Source organism: Phyllopteryx taeniolatus, chromosome 1 (assembly GCF_024500385.1).
Source record: "Phyllopteryx taeniolatus isolate TA_2022b chromosome 1, UOR_Ptae_1.2, whole genome shotgun sequence".
Taxonomy (NCBI): domain Eukaryota; kingdom Metazoa; phylum Chordata; class Actinopteri; order Syngnathiformes; family Syngnathidae; genus Phyllopteryx; species Phyllopteryx taeniolatus.
In genome coordinates, this window is record NC_084502.1 from 18,392,258 (window position 1) to 18,412,294 (window position 20,037).

The 20,037-nt window shown below is 42.8% G+C and overlaps 1 protein-coding gene across 13 annotated transcripts in view; it reads right to left on the bottom strand.

Annotated features, from left to right (window-relative positions):
* Positions 1-1,076: 1,076 nt before the first annotated feature.
* Positions 1,077-20,037, bottom strand: part of spega (striated muscle enriched protein kinase a) — a 60,788-nt gene continuing 41,827 nt past the window's right edge. For 10 of the 13 annotated variants that reach the window (XM_061777425.1, XM_061777451.1, XM_061777383.1 and 7 more), the window contains 27 exons: positions 19,444-19,673; positions 19,254-19,373; positions 19,067-19,171; positions 18,632-18,838; positions 17,567-17,690; positions 17,316-17,488; positions 17,134-17,246; positions 16,888-17,056; positions 14,834-14,933; positions 14,179-14,379; positions 13,859-13,916; positions 13,703-13,780; positions 13,451-13,623; positions 13,342-13,368; positions 13,119-13,271; positions 12,990-13,032; positions 12,847-12,912; positions 8,579-11,168; positions 8,301-8,468; positions 6,268-6,390; positions 4,881-5,045; positions 4,200-4,794; positions 3,879-4,118; positions 3,582-3,805; positions 3,118-3,193; positions 2,876-3,025; positions 1,077-2,363 (listed from right to left, as the gene is read on the bottom strand). In XM_061777425.1, coding sequence (XP_061633409.1) covers positions 2,138-2,363; positions 2,876-3,025; positions 3,118-3,193; positions 3,582-3,805; positions 3,879-4,118; positions 4,200-4,794; positions 4,881-5,045; positions 6,268-6,390; positions 8,301-8,468; positions 8,579-11,168; positions 12,847-12,912; positions 12,990-13,032; positions 13,119-13,271; positions 13,342-13,368; positions 13,451-13,623; positions 13,703-13,780; positions 13,859-13,916; positions 14,179-14,379; positions 14,834-14,933; positions 16,888-17,056; positions 17,134-17,246; positions 17,316-17,488; positions 17,567-17,690; positions 18,632-18,838; positions 19,067-19,171; positions 19,254-19,373; positions 19,444-19,673 — 6,697 coding nt within the window. In that variant the 3' untranslated portion in view covers positions 1,077-2,137. Of the gene's footprint in view, positions 2,364-2,875; positions 3,026-3,117; positions 3,194-3,581; positions 3,806-3,878; positions 4,119-4,199; positions 4,795-4,880; positions 5,046-6,267; positions 6,438-8,300; positions 8,469-8,578; positions 11,169-12,846; positions 12,913-12,989; positions 13,033-13,118; positions 13,272-13,341; positions 13,369-13,450; positions 13,624-13,702; positions 13,781-13,858; positions 13,917-14,178; positions 14,380-14,833; positions 14,934-16,887; positions 17,057-17,133; positions 17,247-17,315; positions 17,489-17,566; positions 17,691-18,631; positions 18,839-19,066; positions 19,172-19,253; positions 19,374-19,443; positions 19,674-20,037 lie in introns of those variants that run through there. The other 3 variants (XM_061777387.1, XR_009789112.1, XR_009789111.1) reach the window with 3 other exon arrangements.

The window sequence follows — 20,037 nt, forward strand, 5'->3', positions numbered from 1 at the left end:
CCATGCACAAAATACAGAAACACGCACTTTTTTTGTAAACGGTATGTCCCGGAGGCAAAATGTAACTGTAGCTGTAGTAAAAGTGATTCCCAACTATTATTTAAAATTCAAAATAGCTCTTGAGCGACATCTAAAGTGTCTTTTGACCAACTGACTTACAATCATCTTTTTTTCGTGTACAACTGTGTTAATGTCGTTCTTGTAATTGTCAAAACATTGTGTTTTACCATAGATGTACTGTACTGTACCTTAAATACTAGTAATTATGCTCTGAAGTTGTCCCTCAACATACACATTACCTAACCCTGTCACTAAAATCTTTTTAGCATTTCAAGCAAATGAAAGAGAGTGAACTACATTACATCATCAAGCTAATTGTGTTGAGTCACATCAAAATATAAGATGAATAAAATGCCTTATAAATGTGTACCGTTGATGGTTAAGATGGATGAATAAAATTATATAATAGTTCATTACCTGTTTATAAAATTATTCTCATTATTATTAGTAGTAGTAGTAGTAGTCGTAGTATATTTATTATTATTATTTTAAATGTTGGTGCATAAACTGTCCTCCAATTCTGGAATGGCTTATAATCAATCATTTTCTATAGGACATTTCACAACAATGTCACACATTCTTCCAGGTGGAAAAAGCCGAAATGTCCTATGGCACCACTAGTAAAGAAACCCTTGTCATTTGACCAAGGCAGATTGATTGAGAAAACAGGCTAAATGTCTTGAATGATGATTTTTAGCCTCCTTCTCTAACACCGTAGTTTGAATGTGTGATGTGGCAGCTGAAAACAAGTTGTTACCTCAGGTAAACTGCTTTAAAGGGAGACCCTACTGTCGCCCTACATTACATTTCAACAAGTAAAATAAATCAAAACGAAATATGGTAAAAATTTAGACATAGTTAACTTTGTTATCATTGAGGGACTGGCTAATTACCCTGAAACCATCTATAGTAGTGTATGAACTAAACACCACCTTCACAACTTCCATTTTGCAGAGTTTTGCTGTGCTTCTCTTTTCTGTTCTGTTTTCATTTACTATTTACATTTGAACTTTAAAAAAAAACAAAAAACGAGTGGTATATTCAGAGTGATTGTACTTGTTAAATGTAAGGGTCCAATGCCCACACAGATGTAAAACCTAATTGTACAGTATATACAATATATAGGGAAAAAAAGGACTACATTCAAATTTGTGGGGCACTCACAAAAAATAGACATTTACTTTATTACATACTGTGTCTGAAAAAAAAAATATTTCCCACATATAAACACAGCAAATTGGCACATTTAGAAATCTGCAACCATCCAAATCCATAGAAAAAGTAATGTTGCGGGAGTAACACACACACGACTATTAAATGCTATTGTTTCTGTCAGAGTCTGTCTTGTAAAATTGCAACAGAGGGGTTAAATGTTTGTTCAGCTTTCTCATCACATGAATTAGAACCATCAGACAAATTAATATAAATGTATTTTGGATTTTACTCCAATCTAGGCACTGACTGGGCAAACATGATTTCACCAAGGTAAGTGTAATACTGAGGAACCACAGCAATTAACCAGTGTATAGCCTACCTTTAATACATGTTCAACCACAGATGCATAAATTGCATCCTAAATTTTTACTGTGTGATCCTTATCCAGCAACCACAAAAATACACCATTTTTCTAGCCTTAGTGAGTCAAAAAGTGATTTAGAGATGCTTACACTCGCACACGCATGCAAATAAGTTAACATGAAAAAGTAAACAGTTTTAAGGAAAAGTTATTTGGTTTTGAGATCTAAAATGTAAGTAAGTAGTATAAGTAAATGCAAACATAAGTTAGCAGCTCAAAGTATGCTATACATTCCCCTGGGTGATGCATTATGTAAAAGTAGGTTGATGATGTTTTGTGCTGAATGAGCAGTTTTAGAATTTAACTGAAAATGGGAGAGATTGACTGAAATGTGCAGTCAACCAAAGAGTATTTAGCAATGATGAAGTCTTATTCCAAGTTGAAACTCTTGCATGTAGATTTTGGAGTCTTTCTACTGAAGAACAGAGCAGTGAGTGATGCATCATGCAACATTTCCAAATGCAACCAACAGGAATCACATCGTCCTGACGAATTTCACTTTCAGTCGGAAACATGTGGCTCAGGCCCAGATGACGGGGGTGTTTTCTGGTAGTTGCGCAACAGGACCTTGTGCTTGGTTGTGTTTTCAGCACGATGGCACTGCTGCACCACCAGGAACTCTTTGAGTCTGCCCGTGGTGAAGGTGAGGGTCTGCCTCCTCAGCTTCATCATGTAAGAGTCCTGAAGCCAGGCTTGCGCGAAGCAGTCACGTGTGGTTGGGCGGGCCCTGTACACACACATATATTTTTAACATCATTTGATATCTTGCTGCAAGAGCTGCTTATTTCTATGCTGGCAAGCTGAAACAAAATAGTGTTGTTCATCCCTTTGCAGCTACAACTGTTCCATCAATTCTGGGAAGATTTTTACAAGATTTTGGAGTGTACCTCTGGGAACTTTACCATCTATAAGGTTACTGATGTAGTAAGTGGGGCTCTGGCTGAAGATATTTGTTCTAGTATGTGACAATTTAGCATGAGGGACAAGTGGGACAGTGCCCCCAGATAAAGTGTGTGATACTATAGTTGGAAAAAAATATGTTTAACTAACAACATATTTGCCAATATGTACTTTATTTTTATGCATTTTAGTGACTCATTTTCAAAATAAAAAAACAAATACTTTTCCTAAAATCTTGACAGTGTGTTTCAGTCTGAGTAGGATTCTGCACTCTTTTTTCCGTGTTGGCATATTTAAGCCCCTTTCCCCCCATAGTTTTCAAGTGTAAAGATTTCTCACCAAGCGTAACTGCTCAGCATCTTCTTGACAAAGGCTGATGCACTTTGGGACACGTTGGGGTACAGTCTCGCTGGGTCAAACTTCGCCATCAGGATCTTGGATTTCACACGCTGAGGATCTTTTTCTTCGAAGGGCAGCTGTCCACTGAGCCTTCCCGTGCGAGACAGAAACAATTTGGTATCGATTGTTTAAGGGCCGAAAATGGATCAGAGTGAGTCGTGAAATTCAGATATTAGACTCACATGATGTAAGTTACAACGCCAACAGTCCAAATATCTGCGGGAGGCCCCACTACTTCACCTTTCACAACCTCAGGAGCTCAAACACATTTATCAGAAGGGTGAAACCTCATAATATAGAAATTGATATTTGTGTAGTTCATAGGTGTCAAACTGTAAAATGTTCCTTGACTTTTGTCGAGTATGCTTCCTACTCTAGTGTGCATGCCTTTGCCTGACGGAGACAGTCATGAAATACTTGTAGAATTGAACTGTAGTGATGGCTATAGTGACATCCAGTGACACTTAAACAGTCTCTCTCTGGCTATTCAGACTGAGCCATAACCTTAAAAACAAGGTTGTGATTTTTGGCATACCCTTATACGTTTATGTGGTTATAACTGGTCCCTTGAGGGTCACAATAACTTTGAAGTGACCTGTGATGAAAACAAGTTTGACATCTCTTATAGATGAATGATTGCCCTCACCCATGTATTCCAATGTTACTGCACTCAGGTCCTGTTGCTTGAGACTGAGTGGGTTGAAGCTCCGCGCACTCCCAAAGTCCACAATCTTGATGGTGTTTTGGTTTGTCACCATAATATTGTCAGGTTTGAGGTCCAAGTGAAGGACCCGACGGTTGTGGAAGTACTCAACTCCCTGAAGGATCTGGACCAAGTAATGGACCACATCATCCTCAGAGTAGCGGAACCTATTGGAAAAGAATAAAGTTATGGCGTACTCATGTTTACGGTACATTGGCTGACTGTTTGCAAACTGCCTACCTATCAATGAGGCTGTGCAGCAGCTCTTTGCCAGTGCAGTACTCTGCCACCAGCACAACATAGTGTGGCGTGACATAGGCCTCGTGCAGAGCCATGATTTTTTCATTGTGGAGAGATTTCAGAATCTCATACTCTTTTAGCACTTCCTTTTTGTTCTCCTGGCTGTAGGGAATGATTTTGGCCATGTACATTTTGCCTGTGGCATTCTCACGGCACTCGCGGATGACTCCGAAGCGACCTCTGTCAAAGAATAGTTGGATTATAAATGTGGGATGTGAAGTTTAATGGTAAATACTGTAAATTCAAGTAGTTGTCCCTCACCTGGATTTCTCTTCTAGGAAGGTGTAAGGTTTCTGTGGAATCCCTTGGCGCAAAGCCGTGGAGGGCATAGTGCGGCCAACTGGTGTTGCTCTGGTGGGTGTACAGGTCCCTTCACCAATGGGGCTCAGACTGGATGTCTGAAGCACTTTAGGGGAGAAGGAGATTGGAGATGGGACCATAGAAGCTATGGTGGTGGGGATGTAAATGGGTCCTAAGGCAGGTTTGGTGGGAGTTGAAGGAGGAGTTACAAGACTGGTTGTGATCTGGGTCATAGGAGACACAATATTCACTGGACTCTGGAGCTTGGCCACTACAAATGGTGCAGATGGAAGTTTAGAGCTTATTTTTGGAACATCCCGCGTGTTTGTGATGGCAGATGGAGATGACAAGGTCGCTATTGATCTTGAAGCCCCATCCAATGATGGCAGTACTGCTGGAGGAAGGGATGTCACAGGTGAAGTTGCACTTTCAGAACCTGTCATGGTGGCGGTGGTAATGGTAAACATGGATGTGAATGGGGGGAGACAAGAGGGGGTCACCAGATGCCCAGGTATGGCAGTCTTAACGACAGCCACCATGGGTGAAGCCTCTACAGCTGAACATAGCAAAACACAACAATACAAAGTATTTACACTAATATTTTCCAGCTTCTGCATCTTTAGCCTGACATTTGAAAAATACCTGCTGAGTCCAAAAGGATTGGAGCTGAACAGTTGCTATGTGGCCCTTGTCCTGCCTTGTTCACACAGAACACGCGAAACCGGAACCCGACACCTTGTGGTAAGTCTGTCACATTGTAGTAGCAGTCGACCACGCCGGTGGCAACAGTTTGCCATGTTGAATCACCTATAGAAACTAGATGTAACTCATATGTCTTTTCTGAAAAACCTTAAAACATAAATTATATTAATGGTAGACAAAATAAAAACATTAAGGTTCGGCCTAAATATATATTAGCAGAACAGAATCATCTTTATTTGCCAAGTATGTCAAAAACGTCCCTGTACTGTAGTAAGTCGGAATCGTTTCCGGTGAGGGTTGGACTCCGCCAAGGCTGCCCTTTGTCACCGATTCTGTTCATAACATTTATGGACAGAATCTCAAGGCGCAGCCGAGGCGTAGAGGGGCTCCGGTATGGTGGCCTCAATATTGGAGCTCTGCTTTTTGCAGATGATGTGCTTCTGTTGGCTTCATCAAGGTGTGATCTCCAACTCACTGGAGCAGTTCGCAGCCGAGTGTGAAGCGGCTGGGATGAGAATCAGCACCTCCAAATCTGAGACAATGGTCCTCAGTCGGAAAAGGGTGGCATGTCCTCTCCAGGTCGGGGATGAGATCCTGCCCCAAGTGGAGGAGTTCAAGTATCTTGGGGTCTTGTTCACAAGTGAGGGAAGAATGGAACGGGAGATTGACAGGCGGATCGGTGCAGCGTCTGGAGTGATGCAGACTTTGTATCGGTCCGTTGTGGTGAAGAAGGCGCTAGAGAAAGCTCTCTATTTACCGGTCGATCTACGTTCCTACCCTCACCTATGGTCACGAGCTGTGGGTCGTGACCGAAAGAACAAGATTCCGAATACAAGCAGCCGAAATGAGTTTTCTCCGCAGGGTGTCCGGGCTCTCCCTTAGAGATAGTTTGAGAAGCTCGGTCATCCGGGAGGATCTCAGAGTAGAGCCGCTCCTCCTCCACATTCGGATGCCTCCCGGACACCTCCCCGGTGAGGTGTTCCGGGCACGTCCCACCGGGAGGAGACCCCGGGGACGACCCAGGACACGCTGGAGAGACTACATCTTTCGGCTGGCCTGGGAACGCCTCGGGATCCCACGGAAGAGCTTTGATGAAGTGGCTGGGGAGAGGGAAGTCTGGGCGTCCCTGCTAAAGCTACTGTCCCTGCGACCTGACCTCGGATAAGCGGTAGAAAATGGATGGATGGATGGATGGATAATTTAAGACCTTTTTTGCTTTGAGTTACACAGGAAAGTGACATACTGATATCTCCAAAGACAAATATGAGGTTCAAAGTTTCACATAACGTTATTGGTACAGTTTCAAATTTAAGAGGTTATTTTTCACCTTCAGTCTTTCTTTCCAGAGTGTAGCTGCACGGTGGCTTGGTGTCAGATGGCTTCCACAGCACCAGGGCAGTGTTGTTATACGTCTGAGGGACTTCAGGGGTTCCAGGCCGCTTGGGAACATCTTTAGTAGTTGTGGAAAAGGGGGAAAAGGACCAAAGGTGATGGTCACTGTTGACAGAATATATTGTCATTATGTTTCAAGCAGTTGATTCCTAAAGATGTTTGTTTTCATGAGTTTTCCTATAGTGTGAATAATACAGACAATGCCATTATGCCAGACAAGGCATACTGGCCTACTGACACATTCATGAGTAGGCCAACTGTATTAGTGGTTCAATAAGTAACACAAAAATGCAACACCCTCAAGACGAATGAATTAAAGGGCAGAAGTCACAGCATGGCACGGTGGACGACTGGTTAGAGCTTCTGCCTCACAGTTCTGAGGACTGGGGTTCAATCCCCGGCCCCGCCTGTGTGGAGTTTGCATTTTCTCCCCGTACCTGCGTGGGTTTTCTCCGGGCACTCCGGTTTCCTCCCACATCCCAAAAACATGCATGGTAGGTTAATTGACAACTCTAAATTGCCCGTAGGTGTGAATGTGAGTGCGAATGGTTGTTTGTTTGTATGTGCCTTGCGATTGGCTGGCAACCAGTTCAGGGTGTACCCTGCCTCCTGCCCGATGATAGCTGGGATAGGCTCATATGGGCCACAGAGTGGGAGCATTGGATCTTTTGATGCAACTTTTGGGTTGTCAGCGGTTGCCAACAGCATGTCACTCGCATGACTTTGCTTGGCATAATTTTTTTCGCCATATGCCCTTCTTGAAGCAACCCACCCATTCCCCCCAAAATATTGTGTAGTGACTAATAGTCTCACATTAAGGCTCATTACTACAGTAGACCCCCGCATATTCTCAGTTCGGCATTTGCATTTTGTTTTTGTAACCCATCCCTGTAACAGTAGAAACACCGCCTACTCACATTTTTCTTTGATGTGACAAAAAAAAAAACGTTGTTTTTAATTATTTGGCAAAATATTGTTTACACTTTGAGAAAACCGTTATGAGGTAACAGGGATTAAAATATTAAACTGCGACCAGCGCAACGTATGTGTTTATCTATGACCTCATGCAGCGAGCGCTCATACAGTACTACTTACAATGCAGTCATGTTTAGGCTTCCGGTGGAATAGTAGCACAGCACTTTTTCGGTAGATGAGAAATCTGAAGTTCTGCGCTTTATCTGAAACACTTAAATGTCCTCTCAGCTCATCTTATTGTCAAAAGCAGCAGCACCAGGCTAGTTTTCTAGCGGTCGCGTACTAGCTATAGCCTTTAGCTTGACTTTAGCTTACTGTGGCTGTGTAGCCATCGGCTTTGTCCATTCACCTCGGTGGTTTTGGAATGGTGGCTGGGTTTCGAGATAATACCCTCAGACGTGTTAGAGCTGCTTGTGGGAGAATAAGAACTCCAAAGAATATGCCAAGTTGCCAGCTGGAGGAGTTGATGAAGTCTCGCTGAGAACTCCCGAGTCACGAAGGTCCGCAGAAAGATATATGGTGAGATTTTCACATTTCCTAAGCACTTCTCTGTCGTATGTTAACTTTGAATGGAAGCACAGAGCTTCAGCTGCACATAATAGCAGCAAGAAAAAAAAGAAGAAACGTTTCTGGCTGGTAGATGTCGGAAACATGTCAACACTATTTGAGTGTTTTGGGATCGTAGCTTGTGGTGTACATGTATTTATGGATTAAACTATTAATATGGGCAATCATAACTGTCACTTTATTACAAATTATAACACTTTTAGGGGGCGTCAATCATTAATAGAAATTCGCTAATCGCAGCCTGTCTCAGTCCATCTCCACGAATTGCCGGGGCCAACAGTACTGTATTGGTATACATTCCATTCCCTCTCCCATTCAAATTTTAAATACTCCATGGTTTACTTGCAATGTAGGGAAGAAAAGAGATTTGAAAAATAGCAGGGAATTCAAATGTTTGATGAATGCTGTGAAAAACAAGCAACTTACAAGCTATCGTCAGTGTACAAGAAGTGGTGATGGCAGCGATAGGGTTGGTAGCTACACACTCGTATACTCCAACATCTATTTGACTGCACTTCAGGATGGTAAGAAGCTGCCTGCCGTCTGGATGGGAGAGCAGACTGATTCGGTCGTTTACATCCAGAGCTTTCGAATCTGTAACACAAAAACAATGCATATACTGTAACACAGAATCAGAACTTGGAATGTTTAATATATAATACAGCATTTAAATGCTACCAGCACTTAGAATGGAAGCAAGAGACCTTTCATCCATGCGATGTCAGGATGCGGACTTCCGGCAGTGAGGCAACTGAGGGTGACTTGGTCTCCCTCCAGCAGGATTTGGTCTTTGAGCTTGATGTGGAAAACAGGGGGGAAATCTGAAGCGGAACGGACAAACTTCTGAGTGTGGGGAGCCTCTTCCTTTTTTGGGGTGGGTAAAATGAGGTCAGTGTGACAGGGTGTTTTGTCTTTTTTGCCCTTGGTCAGACCCCACCTGTCCCATCTAGACCGCCGGTCATTCTCTTTCTCAGAATGAACACTAGAAGTGGATTCGATTGACTCCTTCGAGGTGCCCACGCCTGCCTCTTTTGCAAGCTGATTCTCAGGCACACCCGTTCCTTTCAGTCCTCGCCCCTCAGAGTGTGAGTGGCGATGGCGAGAAAACAGGGGTGTCCTCTTTTCCTCTGTGTCCTCTTGTCTTTGGTCTGACAGACTGCATATTTTTGTGGAATTTCCTCCAACTTTATTCTCAAACTTCTGTCGGATTGCTAGGATGGGAGAATCGGTAAGCCTCTTCAGATCCTGCTCTTTCTGGCTTCTCTCTGCAACTTTATCCTTCCTGTCCTCAGACTGGCTTCTTATTTTGGCAGAGATTCCAGCAACTTTGGACTCAAACATGCGCCTCATAGCGGAGACTGCAGACTCATCAGCTTTCGTTCGTTCTCTCTCCTCCTGTTCCTTTGTGTCCAGAGATTTACTACGACCAATTGCCCAAGTAACCCTCTTAGGGGTTGCACTTTCCTGAGCACCCTGAGACTTTCTTTCCTTTGATTTTTCCCCTTCTTTGTCAGCTGATGTTGATCTCTTTCCCCGCATTGAAAACCTCCCAATAAGACTCAGGCCTGGTTCTTTCTCCTTATCTTCCCGTAGGTCTTGAACTGATTTAGATTTCTCCTGTAGCTCTTTGGAGAACATTTCAAGAGGGGCTCCCCTCTGTCCTGGCCTGTAAACCTCATCGTCTCCACCACCGATCTTACGGCACAGTGTAGGCGATTTTTCCTCAGATTTGTTTCTGGTTAGCTTTCTGAGGCCACGGGTCAAAGATGACTCCCGCTTCTTGAATCTGGCTTCAAAGACCTCCTCTGAGTCAATGTCTTTGATATCTGTTCTAAGTAGTGGGTGGTGCGGCATGCCAGGAATTTCTGGGTTTGAAGATGAGGAAATGGAAGCAGAGGATCGGTCAGCAGTTGCCACTTTGGCAAACACAGCTGGGTGTTGAGGTGTTAAGGTGTCTTTAGGCTCATGTTCTTTCAACTGATCAGACACTTTTTCAGTGATGCTTTCATGTGCAGAGGATGCTTTTGTGTTTTTTGTTGTTTGTTTATCTTCAATCACTTTTGCTTTATTGATAAGAGAATCCAGATATACTTTCCTTTTTTCTTTTGCTTCATCATCCTCTTCTATCACAATTAAAGGAGTAACAAGTGAAGATGATCTCTGCTCATATTCTGCTTTGTTCACTTTTTCGTTATTGGTCCTTTTCTCTTGACTGTTCAGTTTTTGCTGTTGGTCTACTATGCCTGTTGTTGGGTATATAAATGAGGCACACTCTATGGGTGACTCCATCGCCGTTTGTTCTGTTAGGACAGACATGGATGTTGCTTCCTGAAGCTTCTTCCCCTCAGTGCTGCCAATTCTTATAGATGGGATTTCTAAGGGAGCTCCATACCTGCGATGAAGGGGCATTGTTTCAGAATCTCCTTGACTGAAGGAGGCGCTTTTCTGAAAAACTTTGTTTTTTGGTATGTCCTGTCCAGCACTCTCAGAGGATGCTGCTCGCATGAGTGTCGATGGACCCGCTCTGGATCTCCTCAGATTGCGATCGAGAGACCCTGTCTGTCTTTCATCCTCCATGCCAAGTGTTTCAAATAAGGGCCCACGCAGGCCGCTCATCTTTTTATCCATGCTACCTCCCCTGAGTAGCCGCTGTCTCATGAGCTCCAGTTTCAAGGCGTAATCCTCCTGGCTTAGTTTTGTCATTCCAGGGCTTGGGCTACGGTTAGGCAGTTCCAGAGAAACTGTCTTTTTCAGGCTATTGCTGCTCGTTTCTATAGCTTCATGGATATCACCCTCCTCCAGGTCCATGTGAAGCAACAATGCAGAGTCAGCAGAGCTGCCTCTCCTCATGGTAGATCTTCTTGATTTTGTCAGAGACTCTTCAGTCTCTGTACTTGATCCTTTTTTAAATGGAGCTCTATTTGTCTGTTGAATTATCTCTTCATCTGGGTTGCCGTCTTTACGTGTCACAATTTTACCAATTCCTCCTTTGACACCAGCTGTGTCCGAGTTTTCCTTAGTTCTTTCAGCAATATCATGGGGACCCTCTGTGACATGTTCATCCCCAGGCATCTCATTCAGGGAGACTCTGGAACCGGAGAAGAACATAGATAGCGGCATAGGAATGAAGGGAAGCTCATCCACGTCTGCATCTGAGTCAGAGGATGATGAAGGTGGTGGTGAGCCTTCCTTTAAATGCCGCGCCACGGCAATCGACACATGGCTAGTCGCGTCGTTAAGTAGCTCTGGGATTGTCCGCATCACCATTTTTGATTTGTAACTGAGTAGGGAGCGCTGAGGAACAAACATCAGAATAATAGTGATGAAGAAGTAGTTTTTGAATACATATAATAATTAGACAATAATCTGCCACTTTGTTTGGCACACCTCCACAATCTAATGAAAGAGGAAAATCTTTTAACACCGAAATAACGATATTTAGATTTTTGTGGTTGTAGTTTCTAGTGGTATAGAACTGCACTGAATCATATTTAGAGATCTATCAATCAATTTATATATGCCTCTTGACTTCATTGGTGTCACGGGTAACTGCAGCCTCTCCCAAATGAATTTAGGCTGGAGGCAGAGTAGACCTTGGTCTGGTTGCCAGTCAATTGCAGGGCACATATATACCTTGACTACAAATGTGCTTTCTCATGAAGTGTAATTTTACACAACTGGAAATGGCAACTACCATAAATAATTAATCATCCAATAGAGTGGAACCTTAGTTAACAAACGATCCGGTTGACAAACAATTCAGTTTATGAACTAATTGTTCAAACAATATTACCTCTGTTCATGCACTATTATTCTTTGATGAACAGGAATGGATGCGCATATGGCTCAGTTGATTGCATTGTGTCTGTCTGGTCCCGCATTGTAAGTACAGTACTATATTGTTTTTTCTCTTGATTCGCTCGCAGAATGGGTTCTAAGAAACAAAACTGCTAGTGAAAGTATTATTAGGCCGCTTAATTGAATCACCATCAAAAAAGAAGGAAGTAATGGCCAAACACAAAGTTTGCGATTTCCCATTGCAGTTTCCATCCATTCCATCCATTTCAACACCGCTTATCCTGGTTAGGGTCGCGGGACGCTGGAGCCTATCCCAGCTGACTTCGGGCGAAAGGCGGACTACACCCTGAACTGGTCACCAGTCAGTCGCAGGGCACATATATACACAGACAACCATTCACACTCACATTCACACCATCACTGAGTGGGAACTGAACCCACGCTGCCCACACCAAAGTCAGGCGAGTGTACCACTACACCATCAGTGACTCCATTGCAGTTTCGTTTGGCGAAATCAACCATTTACACTATTCTGAAGAACAAAGAAGCAATAAAGGCAAACAATGTGGCTAAATGAGTTACTGCTGTAATGAAGTAAAGACCTGAAATCATTGAAATGGGGAACAAAAATCTTCTGGGTGCGAATAAACGAGCAAGCACTCGCTGGTGATAGCATGAGGGAGGTACTCCACTCTGAGCCATGGTGTAAAAGAAGGTAGAGAGGAGGGCAAAAAAATATGTTGAGAACCAACATGCATATCGGGGTTTCCCTGCTGGAGAGGCCGCTTTACAGCACCTCATGTGATCCTGCTGATGGCATGGACAAAAAAAGCAAGAGAGGAAGGCTAGAAAAACCTAAATTTCCACACACCAACAAAAATAATGTGTGTGTGTGTGTGTGTGTGTGTGCGTGTGTGTGTGTGTGTGTGTGTATAATATCTGGGCCTGGAATTTATTGATTGCATTTCTATTCATTTCAATGGGAAGCGTTACCTATGTTTGCGAACAGTCACAGAACGAATTAAGATTGTGAACTGTAACTCTATGACAGCATCAAACTGATAATTATTGTCCATCTACTGGTAGATGCAAATATTTGATTGAATCTCATTATATTGTGTAGGTGTACCCAATGGTGTGGTTAGTCAGGCAATATTGAAAATGTGTGTTGTACCTGCCATCGCCTTCTAGACAAAACCTGCTTTAGCCTTGCTGTGCAGATGTTCTTGTTACTTTCTGACTGCATGATAAAAAGTCATCAATGTTTTTGAAGAGCCATACTTAAAATTGTAAATTAAACACAACTCTTACTGCTACCTTGAACCAAGGGTGACGAAGGCACTCAATGGCACTCGGCCTCCTGAGAGAACAAACACAAGTATGCCACAGTTTAGTTACAGTGTTTAAAAACTAGAACAATTATCCAAAGTACATCTGAGTACTTACAGTTGGTCCACCACCAAGAGCTTGACGACAAACCCCTTTGCCTCTTTGCAGAGGTCAGAGAACATGCTCTCGTCGAAGGCCACGTTGTAGTTGCGAATGTTTAACACTGTGGCTTTGTCGTTTTCACCAGTGAATGGTGACACTCCTGTCAGACTAGAATAGTGCATTTATACATAATATGAGCCACTGTATGGAAAATGTGTGCGCTTGCTGTATGACCTACCAGAGATATGTAATGACCGCGACAGGCCTGTTGGAAGCAGCATAGACATGTAAAACATAACTGATGGGACTGCTTCGTTGCAAGTGGTGCACACTAAAAGCTGGCTCACCATATGTCTGTTGCTGTTGAGACAGGGGTTTGGTTCACAATCTCTGGTGCCACATATTCTGGTGTGCCATACTTGCAGTAGTGGTCCTCTTGCGAATCCAGTTTGATGGCATTACCAAAGTCGCAAATGCGGATCTGATCACTGCCAGCAACTGCCATCAAAATGTTTTCTGGCTAAAAGCAAATGAACAGAAGAACAATCAATTCTTGTGTTTGGAAACTCATCTGATAAATTTTGTGAAGACAAAGTTACCTTTAAGTCAAGGTGGGCAATGTCTTTCCCATGAAGGTACCGAAGGCCTTCCAACACCTGCTGAACACTTTGACGAATCTGTGAAGATGCACAAATGATGATATGAGGTCCAAGTCATGACAGGAGTCCATCAGGGAAAAGCAGAATTCAACCCACTTCCCGCTCTGTGACTGTAGTTCTTCTGGACATTCGTTCCAACAGTCCCTCGTGACACCTTTGAGCCAAAGCTGAGGAAAAACACACTGCACATTCCAACAGATGAAGCCTCCAACAACCCCTTTTTGTTAATTCCATTCAACAATGAGTCAGAGGGAATGAGTGGGACTGTAGATGAAGACATGAAGAATTAATGTCTTGGATCTTTCGTGCCCTTGGGATGGATTTAAGTACTCTATCAGCTTACTGTGAAGTGCATGAAGAACAATACAAAATATAAAACGTCTGCTTTTAAATAAAGCCTCACATAAAAAGGATACAACTCTGTTATCAGCACCACCAAATTCTTTTTCTCAAAGGCGTCATGGAAGTAGATGATCCGCTCGTGGTCTAGCTCGGACAGCAGTTGCATCTCTCGCAGTGCCGATGCTTTCCTCTTTTCACGTGCAGATATGAACTTGGCGGCAAAATCCTTCTTTCCCTTCTTCTGAGTCACTCGTTTCACATATGAGAAGGTCCCCCTGTGACAGACAACGTGCACATTTAGCTGCATTTTATCTTACTTCTGCCAATAACTTTATAGTTCAATCGCTGTTTTGTTTGTTTGTACAATAATACAAAAACTACTTCCAACAATAATCATGCAAAATCTGCAATGTAAAAATGTCAGTCGTTTTTGTCTGTAGTTTTGTTCTTGACATAGTGCCACACTGCTGATTGCTGTAGACCACAATGTGGTCAGAAAATTAAGTAGCGTACAAATATAATGCATTTTTTCCACTTTTGTTAACAGCTTCCCTTGGTGTCAGTCTGTGCTCTACTGAGTAGTATTGTACTGTTGTTTTGTTTTACAGTCAATGGTCTGGTCGTTTCTGTGCTTTGGTTCAGAAACGTTACAGCATGCTCGGACTTATCCCTCACATGAAACGTTACAGCATGCTTGGACTTATCGCTCACAAGGAAGGACACGCATACCTGCCAATTTCTTTGTGGAGGTCATAGTAGTCTGTCAAGCGTCTCATCTTCCTGAGAATGGTTCCCTCATCTTCCATTGGTTCGATGGCCTCTTTTCGCTCTGCAGAGAACATGTAAATGTTTACATGTTTCTGTTACCTCATGTGTGTGCGTGTCTGTATATATGTGTACAGTGTGTGTATCTGTGTGTGTGTATATATATATATATATATATATATATATATATATATATATATATATATATATATATATATATTTACATACAGTGGGTACGGAAAGTATTCAGACGCCCTTACATTTTTCACTCTTTTCTTATATTGCAGCCATTGGCTAAAATCATTTAAGTTCAATTTTTGTCCACATTAATGTACACACAGCACCCCATATTCACAGAAAAAAAACGGAATTGTTGAAATCTTTGCAGATTTTATTAGAAAAGAAAAACTGAAATATCACACAGCCGTAGGTATTCAGACCCTTTGCTCAGTATTTAGTAGAAGCACCCTTTTGAGCTAATCCAGCCATGAGTCTTTTTGGGAATGATGCAACAAGTTTTTCACACCTGGATTTGGGGATCATCTGCCATTCCTCCTTGCAGATCCTCCAGTTCTGTCAGGTTGGATGGTAAACGTTGGTGGGCAGCCATTTTCAGGTCTTTCCAGAGATGGTCAATTGGGTTTAAGTCAGGGCTCTGGCTGGGCCATTCAAAAACAGTCACAGAGTTGTTCTGAATCCACTCCTTTGGTATTTTAGCTGTGTACTTCGGCCCAGTCTGAGGTTCTGAGCACTCTGGAGAAGGTTTTCGTCCAGGATATACCTCTACTTGGGCGCGTTCATCTTTTCTTCGATTGCAACCAGTCGTCCTGTCCCTGCAGCTGAAAACACCCCCACAGCATGATGCTGCCACCACTCACTGTTGGGACTGTATTGGACCGGTGATGAGCAGTCCCTGCTTTTCTTCACACATGCCACTTTGAATTAAGGCCAACAATTTCTATCTTGGTCTCATCAGAGCAGATAATCCTATTTCTCACCATCTTGGAGTCCTTCAGGTGTTTTTTTTAGCAAACTCCATGCAGGCTTTCATGTGTCTTGCACTGAGGAGAGGCTTCCGTTGAGCTACACTGCCATAAAGCCCCGACTGGTGGAGGGCTGCAGTGATGGTTGACTTTCTAGAACTTTTTCCCATCTCCCGACTGCATCTCTGGAGCTCAGCCACAGCCTCTTTGGGTTCTTCTTTACCATTCTCCCCAAGGCTCTTCTCCCCCTATTGCTCAGTTTGGCTGGACAGCCCGCTCTAGGAAGGGTTCTGGTCATCCCAAATGGCTTCCAGTTAAGGATTATGGAGGTCACTTTGCTCTTAGGAACCTTAAGTGCAGCAGAATTTTTTTGTAACCTTGGCCAGATCTGTGCCTTGCCACAATTCGGTCTCTGAGCTCTTCAGGCAGTTCATTTGACCTCATGATTCTCATTTGCTCTGACATGCACTGTGAGCTGTAAGGTCTTCTATAGACATGTGGCTTTCCTAATCAAGTCCAATCAGTATAATCAAACACAGCTAGACTCCAATGAAGGTGCAGAACCATCTTAAGGATGATCAGAAGAAATGGACAGCGCCCGAGTTAAATATATGAGCGACACAGCAAAGGGTCTGAATACTTATGGTTGTGTGATATTTCAGTTTTCTTTTTTAATAAATCAGACAAAATTTCAGAAATTCCGTTTTCTTTCTGTCAATATGGGATGCTGTTTGTACATTAATGAGGAAAAAGTGAACTTAAATGATTTTAACAAATGGCTGCAATATAACAAAGAGTGAAAGATTTAAGGGAGTCTCAAAACTTTCCGTACCCACTGTGTGTGTGTGTGTGTGTGTGTGTTTGTGTATATATATATATATATATATATATATATATATATATATATATATATATATATATATATATATATATATATATATATATATATATATATATATACACACACATATATATATATATATGGAAATCTGGAGTGCCTGGTACATGTTTTTGATTCCCATGCTTAGTATAGACCTGTGTGAACTGTCAGTTCAGCCTTGCACGAGTTTGACGCGGCTATGTTCTTAGCTGTACACGTGTACACGCCAGAGTGCTCGGTGTGGGCATTGAGGATCACAAGAGAATATTCTGGGTCATCATATACAAAGGTGAAGTAACTGCTCTCGGAGAGAAGTAGATCATCCTGTGAAAGATTTAAATGAAACACCTCATCAAATATTCAGAGCTGACTTTCAGGGATGCAATAGCTGCAGTAACTACCTTGTACCACTGAATGTCTGGATCTGGTTTCCCTTCGACCACAACAGCCAGACGGGACGTTTCTCCAGCATACACATCCACATCCTCCATGATGGTTTCAAACTTTGGCGGCACTGTAGAATAGGTACGAAAATAAGTGTCGTTACTTTGGACCGAGGAAACTAAATATGCTGTGGTCCAACCTGCCATGACCAGCTGTAGTGTGCAGAGGTCGCTGCCAAACTGGTTGCTCGCCATCACCACCAGCTGGCCAAGGTCCAAGGCCTTGACGCGCTGAAGCTTCAAGGAGTGTTGATCGTCATCCGGCATGCTCATCTCGCACACCCCTGGTTTGTTGACCAATACCACGCCCCTCCTGGTGAACACAGAAGCAACATCTTGCAGCATATTCACTTACAGTAAGTGACGGTAAAGAGGAAAAATAAATAATTACCTTTTCCAAGTGATTGTGGCGTGCACATGGTTCAGGGTGATGGTGATGCTTACGGGTTGGTTCTCAACCACATACACAACATCAGGTTTGTCCGTGATGACTGGCGCTTTCCTCAAGTAAGGTCCTATAAAAAGATGTTCTTTGTGTGAATGCTTAGAAATAAGCATTCGCTATTATGCCATAACCTGCTAAGTAACGTAATCTTTCTTGATCCATTCCTAAACGTATTCTACTTGTTGTGTCTGCCTGCAGCACCACTGATCACCAGGTTCACACTGAAACTAAGATGAACATCTTTTGGGTTAGGGTTCGGATTTCTTTTTTTTCCCAAGTAAAAAAAAAAAAATGTCTGGATTCATAGGCAACTTCGGTATAGCAACATGACATGTGATTGCCATCTTTCTGGAATTTTTTAAAAATAAATTTTAAAAAGAGAGCACTTCACACGCCTTCAAAATCCTCCATAACAAATACATGGACTAAAAAACAATTGATGACTAAAGTACATGACCTATTCTACTGCACACAGTGCTCTTCTGCTCACACTGCTCAAATGTTCCATTTGTACTATTTAAGGGCAAGAGACACCATTTGAAATGTTATGGTAATTTTGACACATTGACTTGGAGCACCCCTCAGAATTTCAGCCCGTAAGACCTATTGGTGGATATTTTTAACTGAAACTTTTCAGGAGAAGCGTTTCCTCAAGTAGCAGACGAAACAAGATGGTTAAGGAGACATGTTGAGGAAAAAATCATTATACTGTTTTACTCTTAGTCCAAAGGCATTTTTTTGCAGATTTTCCGTAGCCGATATTACACACAAATGTTCCCCAAAAAGGCAAACATTTTTCCCCGCACAAAAACACTCAATTTCTCTGGAACCCATCAGCTGATTCTCAACATTATTGGTGCGTTTCACCCATGTTGACGTGGCCATTCCAACAAGACTCAGCATTTTGACAGACTGTCATTTTGGGGAAATATTGTCACATTGCTATTCTGAGCGAACCATTTCAACTCAATGGGGATTTTGGACCAGCAGAACATTTGAGACCCTTGATACCTCTGTCCAGGAGCTGGACTAGATCTGTGGATGGTGAAGGCTTGCTGAGTGTCTTTCCGGTGGACGTCAGTGTCCTGAAAGCATAGCGGACCCCCTTGGAAAGGCTAGTGACTGTGTAGCTGGTTTCCGTCAAGTTAGATGCCACAGTGGACCACTGAATGGAACCCAGAGGTTGCTGCTGGAGCACATACAACAAGGAGCCAGGATCTGCAATGAAGCAAGAAAAGCATAAAACCAAACAGCATCCAAGAGATTGTAGAACTCTGCCAAGGCATTTAATGAATGAGTGGTTACAAGCTAAGAGCTTAGTAGCTGGATTTAACGACTGGAGCAAGATGCGACAGAAGCACAACAAATAGCAATAACTAACAAACTCACAGATTAAAACAACCTTTCACAGACGTCCACAGTGACTGAGGGAAAAAAATACGCTACCATAAAATGGATTTAATCTCTTTGATTTGTTCCAGCTGAGGCTTATAGTTTTTCCTGTGATGGCCTCTATGACTGGAGGGCCATCAGGTGGATCTGGAACGATATCTGTTCAGAAAGGACAAAAATACATCTTTACATGTTGTGAAAGGAACAACAACTCTTTCAACTATATGGTACCTGGGGCTACCTGTAACGTATAAATGTGCATAGCAGGCTGCTTTGCCAACTTTGTTAGCGATCACGGCCTTGTAGACTCCACCATCAGCATGACAAGCGGTCTGAATGACCAGACTGTGGATATCCCTGTCTGAACGAGACACACAATTATTATTGTGTGTCACACACACTCAAAGATCGCCTCTTGCATCTTTGCTTACTCTGGGTCATTTTGTGCTCCTCGCTGCTCTCAATGCACTTGCCGTTGTGGTACCAGCTGATGGCCGGGTAAGGCAGGCCTGTCACCTTGCAGTTTAGCACAGCCTCTTTGCCTTCGATCACTTCTAGATCAGCCAGAGGTTTGACAAAGTCTGGCATGGTTCTCTTCACCATGTCACTCTCCAGCTGCTCTGGCTCCTCTGGGATGGATGGCATCTTCTCAAGTTTGGACCTGCAGGGTAAGAGATTGTAAAGTGCAAAAGTTCCACTCTGTTTGTTTTTCTTCTTCTGCTTCACTCCACCAAATAAACTGTTGCCTTGGCCACTTTCTTTGTTTTGTCTTGCATCATTTTCTATGAATAAAGAAATCAACCTAAGTTACCACCAGTGCACGCACAAACAAAATAAAGAAGAGGAAGAAGAATCACCTTTTATTGTCATGAACATGCACGCATGCACACAAAATTTGTTCTCTGCATTTAACCCATCACAGTGAACACATACACATACACGTTAGTGGAACACACTGGAGCAGGGGGCAATTGAAGCGCCCGGGGAGCATTTTGGGGTATCAGTGTCTTGCTCAAGGACACCAC